General features: G+C 40.3%; 1 protein-coding gene across 2 annotated transcripts in view; it reads left to right on the top strand.

The window, feature by feature from the left end:
• LOC129723485 (uncharacterized) overlaps positions 1 to 20,691 on the top strand; it is an 89,361-nt gene extending 68,670 nt beyond the window's left edge. Inside the window, exons 2-9 of one of the 2 annotated variants that reach the window (XM_055677738.1) lie at positions 14,274 to 14,380; positions 14,456 to 14,668; positions 14,740 to 14,900; positions 15,152 to 15,257; positions 15,330 to 16,866; positions 16,989 to 17,121; positions 17,750 to 17,901; positions 18,121 to 20,691. In XM_055677738.1, coding sequence (XP_055533713.1) covers positions 14,274 to 14,380; positions 14,456 to 14,668; positions 14,740 to 14,900; positions 15,152 to 15,257; positions 15,330 to 16,866; positions 16,989 to 17,121; positions 17,750 to 17,901; positions 18,121 to 19,940 — 4,229 coding nt within the window. In that variant the 3' untranslated portion in view covers positions 19,941 to 20,691. Of the gene's footprint in view, positions 1 to 14,273; positions 14,381 to 14,455; positions 14,669 to 14,739; positions 14,901 to 15,151; positions 15,258 to 15,329; positions 16,867 to 16,988; positions 17,122 to 17,749 lie in introns of both variants that reach the window. The other variant, XM_055677728.1, reaches the window with a different exon arrangement.
• The last annotated feature ends 935 nt before the right edge of the window (positions 20,692 to 21,626 follow it).

Here is a 21,626-nt window from a genome sequence, read left to right as displayed (position 1 = left end):
TGCTCGTTTATGAATGACAGCGCAATTTCATTAATTTTTAATGTTTTAATGAAAAGGAACTAAGTATTGATGGTCTTTCAAAAATCAGCAATTACGCTGCAGTTACTGTCTCGGCTTTCTTCGTCGTCGATATGCGACTCCATCAACAGCATCCTTGGACTAAGAACTAAACGCCTTTTCTAGTTATCTTCTATAATCTTCTTTTCCTTTTAGTTTCAGTTTTTCTTTCAGTGAAATCGTTCTTTTTAGGAAAAAATTCATTCCTAACAAATTTCTCGATTTTCAATCAATTATTACCAAAGAAGGAGGGGGGGGGGGGTTATAAAAACGTGATGTAATTAAGGGGGAGGGGTCAAGGAAGTTGTGACAGCTTGTGACAAGGGGGAGGGGGGGAGTTAATTTTTTCCTAATTTTGCGTGACATCATTAATGGATCGTCCCTTAATGCTTGATGGGAATGGGAAAAAATTAAAGAAAAATTAAAAAATTAAAATTTTGAAATTTTTTTTTAAAAAATTAAAAATAATGGAAATAAAAATACCTAAATTCAAACACCTAACTAAAACTAATCAAAATATAAAAAAAAAATAAAATATTAAAAAAATTTAAAAATTTAAATTTTCAAAAAATTGAGAAATTAAATACAAACGAGTTGATAAATCAATATACACTGAACAAATTTTTTTTTTACATTTCACTGCAATTTGATCAGGAATAACTAGGGTATCGAACGTCTTCGTCAGTGGTTTTCTTCGGCCCCCTTTTGCATAAGATGGCTGCAGAAAAACTGCCGAAGAAAACCACTGACGAAGACGTTCGATACCCTACATGATACTTGTGTTTTTGTAAGAAATGTGTTTTCTGACTTTCTTGAGTCAAAAATAAAATTCTTATTTTTTCGATAACAACGAATCATTTATGTAAAATAAATAAAAAACATTTTTTTTTCTCTGCTTCGATTATATATCAAATTCGTTTATACTTATATGTGTAATGAAGAAAAATCGGTGTATGTGTAATGAAGAAAAATGTATAATCGAGTCCGACCTGTACTGACAGGATTCTGCTTAATAATAATTCCAATTTTCCAATAACCAAAGCTATCTAGTTTTTTATATTTTTATATTTCATTTTTGCAATTTTTCCATCTATACAAACAAAGCATTTCAATCAAATGCATCATTTCTTCAACATATAATACATATTTCATACACTTGCACCATTTTTATTTAACTTATATAGGGAAATTGACATGATCTTAAATGATAATCATAAATGGGTATTTATATGACCCTCAAAAAACCATGCATAGTTGTAGCACAGAGAAAAGACATTCATCTTATTTTGAAAAGATGTGTAAAAACTTGAAACTGTCATTTAACCGTAAGGTGTAATGCTTCCGCTATGTGACGCTCGCTTAAATGATAAACCAAGCAATGATGTTGATAAAATATCGATACGGCAATATTTCTGTAGTGCAACTGGGGCACCACAAGACAGATGTCGTTAGCCTATTAACGTATTTTGGTTCAAATTTTTACACACGATTTTCAACTTCTTTTATATGCACATGATTGTCTGTTCTCTGTGGTTCAAGTTAAATCGTTAAATATTAGATCTGGAATGATTCGCAAAAAAACGTGGAGGCTAGATCCCTTGAGTTTCAGCGAAGAAAATTCGAAATGAAAGTATCTAACCGAATTAGAGCGGAACCGAAACCCCAAAAATGAGCGAAAATGTCGGTTCGGCAAAAACCCGACTGTCAGGGTTTGAATCGCGTCAGTATACACTTTCTTTCTGAACGCGACAAACACACGAAGCATGTTGCACTGCTCAAAATTTCTGTTTCTATATTTAATCAACACTGGCTGTGGTTTCAGGCCCACATACAATTCGTTGACCTTTTGCTGTAATTACGTACACGGTATATTGAGAGATATTTGTCGCCGAGGTTGCGTCGATGCTCGTTAATTACAAGAGGTCGAATAATAATTACGTAAAAATATATTTGGTTTGTGTCGTCCGTTGTAAGTTTTGCCAAAGTAGATACAATGGTTGCATACTTTGCTTTTCGTTTCTGTGTGCGTTACGTGGTTACGCTTTTCATTACCGGATTCCTAAAGTGCAATCACTCCAACCAAGCACAGGTGCATTGATTGCTGTTTACCGACCGCCTGTACAGTCACAATCATCGCGTCCATCTGGGTCAATGGTAGCCTTTCTTTATTTCTTTTCCCTATGGAGACCGAACATGCAGCGTTGGATTGATAATGCACCCAAGATTGTCATATAGGGTGAATCATGTTAGTAAATTTCACTCAAAGTGCAATTTCTATTAAACAAAATTAAGGTGTTTCGTTGTATTGAATATATCTTCTGTGATTGTCATCAATGGCCAGATATTGAACCAAAAATGAACGTTAATAATTTCATTGCTTCATTATGTGGGCCCACCCTATTCTGCATATTATTGCAGTCGAAACGAATAACCGAGCGTCATCATAGAGGACATTGTGCGATGTGTTGGCACGCGAAGAGGCAGTCGACCGGTTCGCTTTATTGATTGACATATATTAACTATAATGGGAAAATGGAATTAAAAGTTATATGCCTGATGAGAGAAAATTCAATGGCGCCACCGGGCGACTGCGTGAGAATCGGATGGGCGCGACAATATAATTGAATAATCGGAACAGGCTCTCGACGGATTGCTTGACGCAGGTTGGCGGGGTTAGTTTGACTTATACACAACAAGTTACAGTCAATGAATTTCACTTTGGTGACTAGTGCCACTTAAAATCCTTCAATAAAATGTAAGTACATTCAAACATTCGTGGAGCTCGAAGCCCTCTCATCTTCCTTCAGTCGTCGAAAATGTTTTTGGAATTGCACTTTATAGGCGATATTGAGAATTGTTCGGCAGTCCTCAAAAATGGACGTATCACCTTTCTCGCCATTAGGACAAATAATAACATCCTTCTTCTATGCTGGCAGTCGTTTCGTGTCGCAAACTTTCAATCAGTCGATGTGAACCAATGTTTTCAATGTGGAACTACGTCTTTCTGGACTACACTACATTCTGTGAGAATTAAGATGGGTATGTAATATGTATAATACGGAATGTAATCGTCAATGTGTGTATTGGATAGTTTAAATGTACAAGCTTTTTATGATAACATGTTGACAATGGGCCCTCACATAGAAGTCGACTAGAGTCGACTCGACTCGACCCTGTATTTCGAATGAGATGCTCGTCGAAGCTTCTATAATACGGCGGCCCTATGGCATTTGTATTCCTACTACGATTTGAAAATTGAGCTAAAGACAGGTCGAACATCCTCAGATATTTTCTATGCGATTGGGTTGTTTCCGTGAAGCAGACATCAAAAATGCAGACGAAACGATTTTAAACATAGCATAGCATACATTCATATCTAGATAACTAACGGATTCAGTCAATTGGTATAAAAGTACCTTCGCCATGCCAATATATTTGGGATCTTCTAGCTGACCTGTACAGGTGTGCACGACCTTCGTAGTAATTTTTATTTGCTGCTGCCTACGCACACTTTTTCCGAAGCTGCAAAAACGTGATCGAAACTATTTTGACCCAAAAAATTGATTTTGGAGCTATGCGCCATGGCGGATGAAAACATGCGTGTTGTTGTGTTCTTTCTCGTTTTCTTTTCCTTCTCAGTTTTAACGACAAAATTATTGGTAGACCTTACGCTTCAGATTTTCCCAGAAAATCTCGACGGGACGCAGCTGGGGGCCGTTGGGCGGGTTCGCCGACTTAGGTATCTAAAATCAGCCAGTCCATCTCCTCCAACGTTTTTAGCCCTTATTGTATTTCTCGATGAACGACGCAACTTCCGGCAGGCACTTCGTACTATAAATTTACCCATTCACGACCAGTCCGAAGCGAAATAAAAGCGCCTTTGACATGTCATTCTCACTGATTGTCAGCCACAGCAGCACCTACTTGTGGAACTTGGTGTGTAAAATGAATTTTACCTCGGAACTCACTTCTCAGTGTTCGTGAGGTAAATAAAATACGAAGCGCTCTGCCAGCCGTTGCCATCCATGGTGAGATAAGTCTCGTTGTCCATCACCACCGTCACATCGCCGTTCGCCGGGAAATTGACTTGACCATCTTAATCAGTCGCTGCCGGTGCGTCATTGCCGAGACTAGTGGACGGAACTGCCGCTTCCTGACATGTATATCCATGTTCGCCAGGTACTTTTTCACTGTTTGGCCGGTTGCGCCGAGCTCCCGGCACTCAGCGACGTAGCCACTTTTCCCTCGGTCTTCATCTTCAGCATCCTTTGGAGCGTCTTGTCGCTCGGGGACGTTGTCCGTGAAGACTATAGCTATTCAACCATTCCTGTGAATTCTAGTGTCCACAGCCACTAACTTTTTTCAGAGACTTAAATGAGTCTCGTAAACATAACGTTGAAGCGACGAACCCGACGAGCAATTACTATGCGAACTCTCACGTATGTTGACGCGTTTGGTAATGGCTAGCGGCATCAAAATTTATAGAATTGTTGAATAGTTATAATCTTCAATTTTTTCCGGCCTGAGCTTTTGAAATGCACTTTTGTTTGTCGACCAGTATGTTTGTCTGATAATGCCAAGTTGTTGTAGATGCTGGAACGGGCGTATCCTGCGTCCACAAAGGGCCGCACGATGTCCGTTTCTGACGCGGCGTGTTAGTGGAAAGGAATTGATCTGGATCCATCGAGGTTATACCGATAGAGCTAATAAGGGAAAAAAAGTTAAAAAAAAAACCGCAAGCAAAGTTTCTGATTAGAGAGCCACCACGAGGCACACCCGAGCATTATACGATGTAATGGTCATTGATGCGTGGTCATTGTACTTCGAAACCGCTGTATTAAGATAGTCACTACCACAAAAGATCAAAATAATGGTCGCAGTGGTCCAAATCTTATAAAAAAGATAGTCACAATCAGCGCAGTCAAAATACCGCGCGCGAAACTTAACTGCCCTCTCCGGAAGCAAACAAGAGCGTGCCGACCACTGGCATGATAAAAAAGCCAAAACATCCGCTTCTATGCATCCAGAGCCCAAACAAGACCAATAAAAATGGATTATAAAACACCATAAGAAGCATTAGGGCATGTTAAGAAGATCCCGGTTGATCGTCTTCTATAGCTGAAATTTTCAATTTTCAACGCAGAAAATGCAAATAAAATAATAAAAAATTCGAAAAACATATGGAAATTTTCGAATGTATTGTGTTCCCAAGAAAAAGTGATGAACTTTTTTGAGACTAGTTCACGACATATTAATAGTTGTTATTGTGTTGGTTTCCCCGGCGGCTGAAAACATGAATTGAAATAAGTTATTACAACAGACGGGTCGCTCTCCTCCACAATCGCATTCACCGCACAAAGCCATCCAAACAGACCATCCACACGCTCACGCAAAAAATTGCCATTCATTTCGTTTATTGGCATTTATATGTAAAGAGCATTTGGTATGAGCGTGTTATTTTTTTTTTTTTTTGTGGAAGGAAGATCGAAAAAAAACAGCAGGAAAAAACCGATATTGCAATCCACACATGCGAAATTTTCCTGCACTTTCAGTGCGACGTAAGATAGGGCGTCGAATATTTTTTACTGGGTATGAGCTCGAATTTCAACACATTCAACAAAATCGAAACAAAAATTTGTACTTATCTTGCTGAATCCATTGAAATTATTGCATAATCGAGCGCCTCTACAGCCTACAGCAACTATTCATACAGAACACCCTAGTTTCAGCAAAAAAAAAAAAAAAATGACGGAAAAACACTGAAAATGCTAACTTTTACTAAGCAGAGAATTCACACGTGCTGACGATAGCCGTGCTGCCTCTCTCATAAGTCTAGATTTAAAGGAATAATAAAAAAATAGTTTATAATATTTTTCTTCATATCATTTCACGAACTTTCTCATACATGTAATATTATTCTAATTTGTTCTGCATAGCAGCTTAGCATAGTTAAAAAAGACTAATACTTGTTTATGTGAAATTGTGGGACCACTAGATTTTGTAATTTTCAAATCGACGTTCTTTGAACACCAAACTGCCCGGCAAATTAAGCTTTGAAAAGATCTTCTTTTTCAACTGCTCGTATAATATGCAATTTTTGCTTCAAGTGAAATAAGCTTTTTTACGATTCATTTTTAACAAAACTTTGACACAAATAAATTGTAACAGATGTTAACTTGGTTGCTCCTGAAAAATGTGCAAATAAATTAAGTTCGTTAAACAATCAGTACAGGCACATATGAGAATTATGATTTAAATGCACATTTTTCAACTTAAATCCATTATTCTTGATTTAGAATTCTTTTGAAGAAGCGTGAATTTGGCGAGTAGAGATAAAAACGAAGGTTGATAAAATCTAAAAAGCACTGTATTTGCAGAGTTAAGGCTTTAGCCATTTAGTTATATATAGTGTTCCAGTACAGTTAGGACTCGATTATCCGGAATAATTTTTTTTGCTGTTTGTTTCTAATATTTATTTTGAAATTTTACCTTAACTGTTACCATTTCTGTCTTTTTTGGTATATTTGGGACATGTTCGAGCTAAGTGAAACCAATCAGTGTCAAATTATTTTTTTTTGCTTCTCGAGAGTTTACACCCTTTTTGCACATATATGATTTCTGGCTACACCACTGTATCAGTCAAGTAACATAACGATAGAAAATAATTATTTTACGTTCGTTACAGGCAAATTCATAAGAAAAAGTTGGCGATTCCATTATCCGGAAAATTCGATCCGACCTGTGTATGCTCACGAAACTGATCCAAAGTTGGCGTCACTACTGAACTGCTGATGAAACAGCTTCAGGTACCAACTTTGTATGATATGTCACTGCGGGTAAAAGTTCGAGCCTGAGTAATCATTGCGTTTTTTTCAATTCGCACAAGTGTTGATCTGACTTCGCACAAACATTGTGCGAAAAGCATAACGCAATGTTTATCATGCAAATCCAGAAAACTAGCTCGAAGCAGATTTGACAGTTTTCTCCAATCTTTTATCAATATACGCACAGTATGTAAGACGATACTATTTCTGTTGAGCATTTTTAACTATTTCTAATTTAATCAATTGATATGGTTCTGACCTTTGCTTTCGCCATTTTTTTTTCCTCTGTGTGGACTCATCACTGCGACCAGAGACATTTTGATCTTGTGATAAACTACTGTCGCCATTGAAACAGTCGCTGATTTTTGCCTTGAAACAAACATTTAGATTTTTTATCAGTTCATACGAAAAAAGCGCCGAGGAATACAACTTTAATTGTCACAGTTCGAGAATTGTAAATAAAACTGTTCAGTATCATTACAACTAAACCCCGAATTTGCAAGCTGATTGTAACTATGAGGACACACGGGTCATGATACTGATGTTGCACAAAACAGGAATTCAGGTCAATCAGTAGACGTAACGAAATGCTTTCGTTGCTCCGACTAGTGACAGATCTGTTTGTGTTTCGATTCCAGCTAATTTTCGCTTCCCAAATGCGTACAGATACGGATAACTGTTAATGAGTTAGTCTAAGTTAAATACTATACCTATTTGGATTGAATTGTAAAATGAGTTACACAAATTATGAGTTTCTGGCGTAAAAGTCATTGTCTTGTAAACGCAACTGTTTTATATCAACATGTTTATCTGTCATCTATCTCACGGACCTAATATAGTACGGCACATTTGTGTTCTAAATTCAATTACTGAATTAGTAATTAGTAACTGAGAATGTTTTTCACGATAACCAAGTTTATAGACATTAAGTTACTTGAAAGCAACAAGCAGGTGTGCCGAAATTTGGTGCGTCCACCCTATACGTTCCACCATGTGATCATCATCTTTTTTTTGGCGTACCGCGTACGACTGATAGCCACTCTGCTACGTGGGTGGTGTCGATTTTTCTTCGCTACATAAACAACACAAATAATCTTCCCGGATGATTATATTCACTTGGCGGGTCCATTGTTAAATGGTCGAATGAAATACGTACGAGCCTCCAAGCGCCATTGCCCGTCATAAATCACTTGAGTTCTGTCGCTCGTACAATGATCACAGCTGTCACTAAGAAAGTTTGTTTTTTTGATTTCGCTTCAGATGTACCGAGACGATATGTGTTCTTAGGAATTTTAATTTTGTTCATCCTCGTTTTTTATGCTACATGAACGAAGATAGAATTTTAATTCCAATTTTACGTGATGTCTAGCACTTCTCGGAAGTACGCAAATACACTGGCGCCTAGATGTAATCGAAACTAAACCCAACTTAAAAAAAACCTACTGAAAGATATCTCGCAACAAATAAAGATGTGTTCCTCTACTTAACAAAATTAGTAAGCAAATAAAATAATAGAGATGCTTCGCCAGTCTGTTCACTCCATTTTACGATACACTGACCAATCGAATATATTTTCATTTGCAAATTGAGGACAACTGTATCAATTTAGGGCACTATGTCAGACTAAATTGATTTGCAGATCAGCTACCATCAGCTACATAGCCGGTGATATTTTAGCTCTGCTAATTTCAAATTGTTGTTTTACTGCTTTTTAACAAACCCATCAACAAGCAAGAAACATAAACAATACTCACACAGGCGGGCTTATTCAAAAGTTCTTTCCAGTTAACTGTACCAGTAGCTAGTCACCTGGCAACTCGTTAGCTCTACCGGTAGATTTGAGTTTAAATCTACCGGTAAACCTAACCCAAATTGCGACGATTGCATGCGATGCGATCGTAATCTATTTGTTGATCTCTAATCTCTACAGGCACACACATGTTTTGGCGTTTTCGCACACGGAAGCCAGAGGTTTGAAAAATACGAATCGCTATGCCTCCATAGACTTACACTCTATTCTCGGTATGAGAAACTGACGGTTAAAGCTGTAAGTTCAATAACCGCAATTTCTCACTTGATCAACCTAAACGGACCGTCCCATTCGGTAAAACAAGAATGAAAAATTCAGCTCGTCATCGCCGGTTGTGTTAGTGTGTGCGCTTATTTTTTCATTTTCAGTTGAATGCTTACCGAGCATTATTCAGCTACCACCTGTTTGTAGACGAAAATTGCACATTAACGATAGGGTCTGTATGAATGTTGGACAAAATCACCCTTTTTTGTACTTCGTAATGTATAAGGAGAATCATTGGCGGTGGTCATAAATTACAGCATCTAATGTTTGTTTCAACATCCCTATCACACTAGAAAAGTAATGATAATGGGTTATTTTGTATCCTAATGGGCCTCTACGCTGGCAATAGACATCATCTGATATTTGAATAGTAAAATCCTTTTCCATGCCTTACAATAAGGTAGAACTTTTTTATATATAAAGCTGCAAAAACAGTAATACAGACTGGAAAACATTATGATTCCATTTTTTCCAAAACAACATACCGATGAAAAGTATGTGTTTTGGCCAGATAAAATATCATCAGATTACGTCAAAAAACAACACTAATGTTTCTGAACAATCAATCGACTCCATTTGTACCCCAAATACGCAATCCAATGAATCTACCTCAGCACAGTGTTGTCCAATCGAAGATTTCTTTGGGATTTTGAGATCCTTCGGTGCAAAGATAACTGGAGATCAACTAAATGCGAACAGTTGATGGGTAGAATTAAGAGATGCATTCGAAAAGCGGACTTTAGGGCCGTACAACGCTCTTGCTCCGGCATCATAAGAAAGCTCAAATGTTCAATATTTTTCGTTAGCTTATAATGAATGTATCTTCATGTTTTTCTTTAAGTTCATCCACTTTTATTGACAGCGGTAGAAAAAAAATCCAAATTTTTAGTTGTCACCCGTTAGTTTGATTAAACGCAGTAGCAAAATAATGACTGCACTAAAATTAGTTCCAATTGTTGGACCCCTTGCTCGCTAGAGGTGAACAAGTTTTTAAAAAAGTAAAAATTGTATATTTTCTGAGCTACATCTCAGAATTTTGTTTTAAAACCCTCTACAAACAGCACTCCGTAATGCAGAACACATCTAGGATTTTTATATGAAGTTTGAACACAAATGTTTGGCCGCATTTGAAAGCTGATTTATTGAACGCACGCCATTTAATATGCGCGATGAAGGGTAGAATTACCTTGAATAGAGCAGTTCCTTCAGTGGATCACCGTTATGAAAAATTGTTTAGTCTTTTGGTATAAATTGGAATTTAGGGCGGAACTACCTTGGATGAACCACGTCCTTTGATGGAACACTGGTCAGATTTACTAACTTACTTTACTTTTGCTTTAATGGCGATAGATCGTTGAGATCCTATGCTGAATCCAGAATGTTTCTCCACAAAACTTGGTCTTGGGCTGCTCCTTTCCAGTCCCCCCTTACACCCGCTGCTCTGGCATCCTCGGTGACAGCTCACATCCAGAGCGTACGAGGTCTGCCTCGAAGTCGTTGGCCTTTATCCGGTTCTCTGCTAAATATTATCTTTGCCGGTCGCTCATCCGCCATCCGTGCTACGTGGCCAGCCCACTGTAACCTGCCGTGTTTCATCAGCTTGAATATCAGTGTGTTTGTATACTTTGTACAGCTCGTGATTCATGCACCTGCGTCACACCCCATTTTCTAGTTTGCCTCCGAGTATTGATCGCAGGATTCTACGCTCGAAAACCCCAAGCGTTCGTCGATCGGCCTCCTTCCACGTCCACGATTCATGTCCGTAAAAAACCACCGGCAGGCCAGAGTCCTATAGAGCGCAAATTTCGTACGGATCTGTAGGCTACGGGACCTAAGCTGGCTACGCAATCCGTAATAAGTCTTATTCGCTGTCACTATCCGTTTATTCACCTCGCGGCTCACCTCGTTGTTACATATCACGAGATTATCAACATAAACAAATTCGTCGACCACTTCGAAAGTATCCCAATCCATCTCCACCGCAGCACCTACTGAACAACCACGCTCTCTGCCACCCCCCCCCCACCAACCCCGGTGAACTACCCCGCCGTAAAGGCCCCCTCAACTGCTCTACGATTAACACCAATTATATCAATGTCGTCCGCGAAGCCTAGAAGCGTGTGAGACTTCGTGATGATGGTGCCGCTCCTTTGCACACCTGCCCTTCGTATTACACTTTCTGAAGCTATGTTCAACAGCAAGTTTGAGAGCGCTTCGCCTTGCTTCAGACCATCTAACTTCACAAACGGGTCTTAAAATTCACCCGCTGTCCTGCACACTTAGATTTCATTGCCGAGATCTCAACAGCTGATAAATTCAGCGAAATGTTCTACAAGTTTTCGGCAGAATTTTCAAGAACTTCGGCAAACGAAATTTAATACCTGCTGGTAAATTGCTAGATAAATAAGTAGATAAATTAAGTGTGTGACGCATGATGTGAACCGTCAAGCGTCGCACGTAACAGTTTAATTAGTTTTGTTGGAAAACCATGTTCAAGCATTGTTTGCCACGGCTCGTTGCGTTTTACTGTATCGTACGCCGCCTTATAGTCAATAAACAGGTTATATGTCTGCAAGTTGTGTTCTCGGAACTTGTCGAGGATCTGTCTCAATGTAAACATGTGGTCCGTAGTAAATCGTCTCACTCGAAAACCGCATTGGTATTCTCCAACAAAGTTTTCCTGCAACGACCTCAGTCGCTGGAATAGGAAACGGGAGAGAATTTTAAAAGCGGAATTGAGGAGGGTTATGCTTCGATAGTTATTACAGTCGAGTCTATGTCCCTTAGGTAGTTGTTCCTCAGACTACACTCTAAGGATAATCTGGTGAATTGCACTACACAGCCGCTCCCAGTGTTCTGGTGAATTGCACTACTGCAGCAACTCCTTCCGCTGATAACCTCTGAATGTCCAGACGTATCTTCCTCGCCGATCTCGATTTGAATACGTTTGGTAACCGGGTGCGAATTTTGCCTACCACGAGATAGTGATCCGAGTCGATGTTTGGCCCTCGAAAGGACGGTACATCTATGACGTCTGAAAAGTGCCGGGCGTCGATCAGCATGTGGTCGATCTGGGAGCAGGCCTCTCAGTTGGGGTGTATCTAGGTGTGAATGTTCAGAAGTGCAAAATGGATACTACAGATGGCTATTCCCCTGGCTGCGGCGAAGTTCACTAACCTCAAGTCCTTGGCGTTGAAGGTTTAGTGAAAGCATCTCGTCCAACTTGTGCGTTCGTATCTCCGATGACGATCTTTATGTCGTGTTGTGGGCACTCTCCATATGTTTTCTCAAGGAACTCATAGAATTCTTCCTTTACGTCATCGATTACATCGTTTGTAGGCGCGTACACGTTGATAAGGCTGCAATTGAAGAATCTGCCCATGATCCTCAATACGCATAGACATTCATTAATAGGCCTCCACCTAATGACATGCTTCATTTGGTTTCCGAGTAGCATGAAACCGACACCCCGTTCCGCTCTGTCGCCGCCACTGTAGTAGATGTAGTTGAAAGAAGTGCCCGCGGTCGGATCAACCTTCCGTAGCTCTCTGGTGAAGATGCACGTGCGTGCCGGTTCAAGCAGACTTCTAACATTCCAAGTGCCAAGTTTCCAATCGTTGTTCTTTTCGTTTGCCTAGGTCTATACCGATTGCTCCGATTCGTACCATTCTCTGGATAATTTGTAACATGTTTTTTTTTTCTTCAGCATGCTGCCTTACTAGGGCTGCGATGCCTAGTCTCGTGACGGGGCTGCCACCTTGGATGTAGCTGGCGAGACACCGCATTTCATAGTTCAGCCTTTCACTCCAGATCAGCCGCTGTTTGAGCCGCCCCTAACCTGGGGAACAGACGCTCAGGCAAGCTGCTCTCCAAGGAGAATCGCTCCCCTTCCCTTTCAGCGTACGACCAAGTTCCCACCGGTCCACCGACTCCCTTGGTTGCTCTCATGCCTGTCGGTGCATGATTTCCATCCTGTTTCGTTTATCGTTTTTTGTTTGCTCCAGGAGCTAGCGTCCTCCTGGAACTGTTCTGATTTCGTAGATATTCTATAGTTATCATAATATCTTTTTCAACAGAAACATCTATGTTTTGATAGTACACAACCCAATACATCTTAAATCTTTGCTTAAGAGCGTAAGAAGACGTACTGTCCGTTGTCGGATGAATTTAAGCGGATTAAAGAGCCCTTTTATTAGTAAACCAAACAAGAAGCAACGGGGGTGTTTGCGAGAAAGCACGCTGCTATGCCTGTAAAATTCAGGAAACATGCTTTTTAAACGAACGAGTTCAAGTTTGAATAATCTGATATGTTCCCGAAATAAAAGGTTCGGAATAGATCTCAAAAGTATTTGAAATAATTTCTATGAATGTGGAAATCAAAGCTCATTTGATTATTTCGGCAGGATTTGGTTGCATGTGGCCGAGTGTAGCCAAAATCGACACAGTACTCAGTACCAACTACCAGAAAAGACTTAGGGCCGTATTACAGAAGCTTCGACAAGCAACTCGTCTCATTTGAAATACATGGTCGGGTCGAATCGACTCGTCTCTAGGGTCCTTAATTCCTTGTCGAGAACGTAATGTAGGATTATTCGTCACTTCCGTACCCACAACGTATTTTTCAATCATTTAACGAATAAACTAGTTTCCCTTCAAACTGAATCTAACGGTTCTCAATACCTACTTTGTTTCTGTGTACTATTCTAGTCTCCGCGCGAAAATCGTAATGTAAGCGGCTGCTCCGCGGCGGCGAACATAGAAATTATTACAGCCCGACTTTGTCGAAGAAATGTAATTAGGATTCTGTTCTATACTGTGCTTGCTCGCTTCGTGTGCCATGAATTGGTATTATAGAGCATATTTGCCTGCAACAACCAGTTCCATTACGAGTTACTCACACACTACAGGAAAACCGACGCACCAATGTGGCAACGAGACAGATAAGACCATTTCCTTGTTTACATTTCACTAGAAACCGATGCACTCCGCCTGCCACGGTGATCGTTAAGTTAAGAGTGTAAACAGCGCGTTTAAAATGGAGCAAATAAACCGTCAAGAATAGTGCCAATTTGTCGGTGCGGACGACAACGATTCACGAGAGGGGAAGCAATCTAGTTTCATTTCGCATGCTTGTAAATCTGTGTCCTTCCGCAAAGAGATAACCGTATTATTAGATTGACAAGGTTGCGCTAGCGATTGAGGGATTCGAAGTTGTTATCAGATTTGTTATTTCACGAGAACATTAATTAATTAATACATGGACTTCGTTAATTTTTTTTAAAAGTGACAATTTATCAATTTTTTCTCTTGTTTTTTAGATGACAATCGACTTCATCCATCCAAAGAATTCTCCCGATACAGTAGAATCCGACCGCGGTTGCAGCATGGCCGCCATAAACGTTCTCTAACAAGCACTCTTGAAGATGTGAGGATTCGTGATAATTGAGCGATCATTTCAATTAACAAACTATATTAATATCTGTTGTTATTGATATTGCAGAACGGTCTTCACGCGTCGCACCTAACACTAAACTATAGACTAAGCCATGAAGCAGAAGATGTGATATTAGATTTACAACTGAATGAACATCTCATCCCGCGGGGGCATTTTCTTTCTTATCAACTACCTAGCGGGCTGGGGAAGGTGGTCGAACGGTACAACGGTACCTTTGCCGATAAAGGCCATCATCCGGTCGAACTCTGCCACTACAGGGTAACTATCTCTTTCAGTGTTATTCGTGACAAGACAAGAGCAGCTTTAATTTTCTTTTGCTTTATTTTTAGGGGAAAATTCGAGGCGTGCCGGAGTCTAGGGTTGCTCTGTCCACATGCAGTGGAATACGCGGGGTCGTGTTTGATGGTATTGAGACGTACTACATAGAAAGCGACGTCAGCAGGGGAAATCGATTGGACAATCTGACTCGTGCCAGCCACTACCTTTATCGGTGAGTTGCGTGCAGGCGAAATGCAATGAATCTTGCTTGTCGCTTTGTGATAATGCATTAGAAAAGTGCTTATGGCTTGTGAATTTCTGAGGTTGGTCAACATCATAGAGATTCGAAAGGAAAAATACTATGAAACAAGTTATACACTTATTTATTTTTAGCACGTATGTTAATTCGCTTGCACAGTATTTACGAAAATTGCATTAACCCCAAAATTCAATTATTCCTAAATATCTTTTCATCTGTTTCAGTCATTCCGACTTGCTAACAACAGGGAAATGCGGTTACGAAGGTGGTTCAAATTCAACGCACGACCCGGATCTACATCATGAGTCCGAGTTCCAGCGATTATCTAGGGTAAGTTGTTAAGAAACATCGTTTCGAATGCACACGACATCTCCGTTTCTCACACCATCGATTTCTTTGTAGCGTAAGCGCGCATCTTCCAAGCCATCTTCGCTGATTCGAGGCCCGTACAATGCGAACAAGCATTCTAGCTATGTGGAACTGGTAGTCGTTATCGATAACAAAATGTTCAAGAGTATGAAGGAAAACTTCAAGGTTGTGCAGCAGTATTGCAAGGACATCACCAACATCATCAACGCCCTGTATGAACCGTTAAACATCTTTATCGGACTTGTGGGTGTGGTAATTTGGAACGAAATGAACGAAATAGAGCTTTCTAGTGATGGAGAGATAACGTTGAAAAACTTTTTACATTACCGTAAAAAGGTACTGATTAAGGATCATCCGAACGACAACGCGCAACTTTTCACGAAGGAGCACTTCGAGGGCGGTGTTGTTGGGAAGGCTTTAAAGGGACCAATCTGTACGTACGAGTTCAGTGGTGGCGTGGAGATGTATCATAGTGAGATTATTGGGGTTCAAGCGACAACGGTGGCGCACGAGATGGGGCACAATTTTGGCATGGAACATGACACACCGGACTGTAAATGCCCGGAAGAGCGGTGTATTATGTCCGCCTCTAGTTCATCTCTTGCGCCTCGTCACTGGAGCAGCTGTAGTATCGATCAGCTAAATTTGGCATTCCATCACGGAATGAATTATTGTTTGAAAAACAAACCTACGCAGCTGTTCGATTCGCCCGTTTGCGGGAATGGATTCGTTGAGCCAGGGGAGCAGTGCGATTGTGGATTGCCGGATTTCTGCGACAATTCATGTTGTAATCCTCGAACGTGTATGTTACATTCGAATGCATCTTGTGCGACAGGAGAGTGTTGCGATTTAAAGACTTGCAAACCAAAAATCGGTGGTACGGTTTGCCGAGAAGCGGAAGGAGAGTGTGATTTACCAGAGTATTGTTCTGGAGAGTCGGAGTATTGCCCAACTGATGTGTTCAAACGAGACACGGAAAATTGTGATGATGGTAAAGCGTTTTGCTATAAGGGTTCGTGTAGGTCACAAAATGATCAGTGTCGTTTGTTGTGGGGGCCTACCGGAAAATCTTCTGAGCAATGCTATAAAAAAAATGAAGAAGGAACTCGACATGGAAACTGTGGCTACAATCGGGTAAAAAACGAATACGTGAAGTGCGATGAAGGAGATGTGTACTGTGGAATGTTGCATTGCCGACATCTTAATGAGCGTTTAGAGTTTGGAATGGAGTCTGTCGCAATTTTGTCGCATAGTTTTATGACATACAATGGCAGTGTCATACCGTGTCGATCGGCCATTGTAGATCTTGGTTTGCAAAAGGTTGATCCCGGATTGGCACCGGACGGCGCCCGATGTGGGGAAGGAAAGATGTGTCTGAATCAAGTTTGCATGCCTGTTGAGAGCTTGCGTGCGCAAGAAAGTGGGGTAGAGTGTGCAGAGAACTGCAACGGGAATGGAATATGTAACAGTGAGGGACATTGTCACTGTAATAAAGGCTTTGCTCCTCCATTATGCAACAGTCCTGGGAACGGAGGTTCAGAAGACAGCGGGCCGGCATCGGATCCTAATGGTTAGTATCAGTTAGCAGAAAATCCATCGAATAATAATATCTTATTACACTCAATATAAGATATATGATGTTAAATAGAATGAAAATCTAATTAATTGTTGCTATTTAACTTTTTTTTTCAGCTGGCAGCGGTTTTACCCGATTCCTGTACATCTTCTTCCTCGGAGTTGTTCCTACATGCGCCATTTTCGCATTTCTGCTGTACTACTTGCGACAGGACCACAGCCTTAAAAAACGAAAACCAGCAGCGAGCGTGTACGTACAGCGGACTACGCGTTCTATTCGTAACGCTTTCAGCAGGGGCCAAAAACGACGACGGTCCCCCGGTTTCCGCTCTACTGCTGGTGCTTGCTCATCTACAGCTAGGCGGAGTCGGGGGTCCTCGTCAGCTATAGTGACTGTGCATGCTAAGAAGCAAGTTCAGATCAGTGGCATGCAGCTGGTCTCTAGTACTAATCCTGAGTTACTAAACACTAGCACCGAATTGCATATTTAATTACATTCGATTAAGTTTAATGTTTGGTTTCCAGTCAATGCTTCTTGTCAGTTTTAGTACCGTAAGCAGCATGTTTTAATTGCTAGTTTGTGTCTCTGCTAATAATAATTTATTTGTAACTGTCAACTGCGGCTTTTTGTTGTTGTTTTGTTGTTTCTAACCTCTTCGCATTCTACTATGTATCATATCAAATTACAAACAACTAGTTGTTAGCTTACTAATCCGACTATTTCTGTGTCTTTTGTCGTGGCTCATACAGTTATCATTTCGTTTATCATCAATTATATGGTGTGTAGTTTTTAGTCGCATGGGTAGGTGTTACTGGTTTATCTTTATTTGCTACTGTAATCGGCTAATCTCGTAACTGACGAATTATTTATTTTTTAGATCAACAAACAACATGAAAACCGATTCATCTCGCAGCACGAATTCGACTCACACAATGGTACCCTCTTCGCCAAACTCACCGGATGATATGAACTCTGCTCTACTACGACCCTCAAATGATGTAGATTTCATAACTAATATCAACATGTTTGGTAAATTCAAAGGCTTCACCTTGACACCTTTGTCTGAATCAGGAGCGAATCTCAAATCGCCCAATGTAGCATTTGTCCACCCAGTACCCAAATATGTTGAAGATCCCAGTAGTACCGTTCCTAGTCGCCCAGCTCCCCCTGCACCGAAAATTAAGCCTGCTGCGCCTACCACCAGTCAGTCAGTTCAAATTGGTAACAGTACGTACAATAAACCGGCAGGTATTCATCAGATGAATGGCTTCAAACTAGCCAACCATGAACATCATTTGGAGAATGCTCCTGCACTGCCGCCGCTGAATCCCGGGTCAACGGCAAGGCCAATTATATCCAGCCCAATTTTGGAGTCCTCCACATGCACCTCGAGAGAACTGGTGTCACCTCTGAAACAACAAAATTCAGGAAAAGCAAAACTTCCAATTCGTCCGGCCCCAGTTCTACCACCTGTACAGGTCCTCTCAAATCCATCTGGATCACAAGAGAACATAGCTCCTGAAATTTTAATTAACCCTACCAGCAAGGATAAAAAATCCAAAGAAGGCAAGCTAAACAGAATTACATCTTATTTGAAAAAAGACGAAAAATCCCAGAAACCTGAACCGAAAAACATAAAAATTGCCGATAAAGAGAAGCTGAAAAATCTGGAAATTTCCGCCCCTATACCTATCGATGGTGATTTGGCCAAAAGCATGCCGAAACTAAACGATACAGAACCACCCACAGGATTTGCCCCCGCAATCATTGTTCAGCGGGCCAAAAGTATGCGAACACCCGAAGTGACCGGCAAACGTTCACCTGGAGACGGCCAGGCTGCCTCAGAATCTCCACGGAAACACACTACCCTAAAGCGACCGCAGAGTATGGTGGGCTCTAGGCCTTCCATGCCACCCCCACGGCCTCCCGTTCCTCCAGCACCAGCTATCACCGGTATGAAGATTTCGGGAGTTCCTGGCTATCAAAATCCACCAGCTCCGAAAACTGTCACTATAGTAACATCTCGAAACAATTATGATGACTGCCACGATGTTGAAGATTTGGAAAATACTGTTGCTACAAGGTCATCAGGACCTCATGGCCACGACAACATTTATTCGGTAATTGATGAGTCTCCTTCGCCTCCAAGTATATTATCGCCACCAACAACGGTTTCTTCTGGTAGTTCCGAAAGCATGGGACTTTTAGGAGAAATTGTGAACGAAATTGAAAGCCGTGGAAGCGATTCAGTGTATATAGCTTCAACTCTGAAACGAGGAGCCAGCACAAGAAAAGGGCAAGCTCCACGAGCTGAAGAGGAAGAGGATGATGATGAACCAACCTACGTTAATACATCCGAGATTCAAGATGATGATGATGAAGCTCGGACAGTTGAAGCTTTAGACGAGGAATCAGAGGAACCATACCCTTCAAACCTAAAATCTACCGCCAGTACTACTTCTAGTGGGTATCTAAGGCCGTCCGCAATCAACGCTCCGATCGCGCGTGTTGCTCCAACGAAGCAAAATGTATCAAATAATTTAAGTAGTTTTAAGAACAGTGGCAACGTATTGAGTAGCTTACAATTCCAAGGACCAATAGAGTCCAACAAGCCTGCAACCATCCCGAAAAAAACAGCTTCCATACCGTATAAACCGTACCACAGTACATTAGGCAACACAAGACCAGGGTCTGTGGTAGCCGTCACCAAATCAAAAATCAGTCAGGAAAAAATAGCTAATGGCAGTGTAGATCCCAAGCCAAAGCCTGTTCAGAATCCAACGCCTGTAAGCATCAACACCACGGGAAGCGGGACAACACCAACAAAACCTCTAAGTAACAACACCGTCCGAACGAGGAGTCCATCACCGAAAGGACACATTCAAAATGGCGGCCTCAGTACCGCTAAAACTGCAACGCCGCAGAAACCTAAAACTCTGGCAAAGCCAGAAAGTGTAGTCAAACCGAAAAACGCAAATAGCAAGATTTTAACGGCAGTCGCTCGATCAGCTCCTGGCAAAGTGTCCAATGTGGCTTCACTGCAACAGAAATTCGAAGCAAAAAAGTAAAAAAGTACTGCTCCACTAACAGGGTTAAATTCCGTACTACTCCGTTGATTGTTCATATTATGTTAATATGACAATTGAAGCAACTGTTTATGCTCTATTGTAAACACTCCGGATAATTGTTAGAATTCAATTTTAGAAATCAGCTTTCCGTTACGCGTTAAACTTAACAAAACCAATCAAAACAGTAATTCGAACCGAAACCGAAATTGATAATACCTACGTTGAAGTTTGAAGTTGGGATTTGAAGTCACGTTAGATTTTTGCAAGCCGTTGATCTTCCTATTTCGATCGCTTTTTTATAGTGCTTTTATTCGCCAGAACAAATCTGCCCACTCATCGTGTAAATAAGAGCCAAAGAAAGTTTTTTTCGTAAACTATTGCCTGGAATATGGAGCCAGCACGAATGGCACATTGTAGCAGAAATCGAATGGATTTTTATGCATATATGACGAAAAACGAAAAATAATAGTTGCAAGAAACAGTCTGCATAATCAGTTAGTCCGAATTTATAGCCTACTATGTATCTTGTAGCTTATAAAACATGTCGCAAATTAATTATTAAAAATATTACTTGAGGAGTAAAACTATTGCATCGTCTATAGTTATGTAGATATATGATGGTAGGTATTATTAGAACGAAGCATCGGCCATCTGTGTAAGGAATCGATGGTGTTGCATAGCGAAGCTTTTTTTATTGGAGCATCGAATCATTTGGGAATACTGGAAAGTCAAATAAAAGTTTTTTTAGACACTGGTTAGTTTCATTAACTTAGAGTATTTGTATCTTCACATAGGCTTTTACGTAAAACATGTAACATGATTATTAATCCGAAACCGCATTATTTATGTAATCGTCGGAGTCGGTTATAAGGTCGATGTAACTCTTTGATTGAATTTCTTTAACGTGACTCTTTGATGTTTGTTTAAATTATTAAGTCGTTCGGACTAATTCAGTGTTCTTAAGCACATAATTCTGAACGAGTTTTACGCCTTCTTGGTTGAGAGTTTTTTGACCATTTATAAGGCAGTGGCAACTATATTGCCACCAACAACTTTCGTTGTTTTCTGCTTAATAATTACGAACTATGATCAGTGATCAGAAATAAACAATAAAATTTAATGGCATTTTTTTAGGCTCGGCCCGTTGAAGGGTTAACCATTCAACTGGTCTAGAAATACGATGCTGAACTTACAAGCCAGTTGTCGTATGTTCGAATCTCGGCTCAGGAGTGATTGTTGGTGTCAGTAGGATCGTAGAGCCTAGCCCTAAATGTCCCTCTAAAGGAAGCCTTTAGTTCATTCAAATAAAATTTATCAGTTATTGTTATTGTATGCGGAATGGTGAGATCCAGGGAATTTTTGGGAACTCATTTTTCGATCAGGGAATATCAAGAAAAACTAAAAAACAATCAGGTAGAAAAGTTTAGACGCGATTCTTTCTCAAATGGCTCTTTTTTCAGCATCAAAGGGTAATGCGAGGCGAAGTGGTTTAACATTGGGATGGACCAATGTACATAGACCACTCTATATATATATATATATATATATATATATATATATATATATATATATATATATATATATATATATATATATATATCCTGGAATCCTGGAATGACTGGAATGACAAAGAAAATGACGGTTAATCGTATAAAATGGCTAGTGTCACATGTTATATGATACATA

The sequence above is a fragment of the Wyeomyia smithii genome, chromosome 1, assembly GCF_029784165.1.
Source record: "Wyeomyia smithii strain HCP4-BCI-WySm-NY-G18 chromosome 1, ASM2978416v1, whole genome shotgun sequence".
Lineage (NCBI taxonomy): Eukaryota > Metazoa > Arthropoda > Insecta > Diptera > Culicidae > Wyeomyia > Wyeomyia smithii.
Note: the sequence above shows the minus strand (reverse complement) of the source record. Positions and strands in the feature narration are given on the sequence as shown.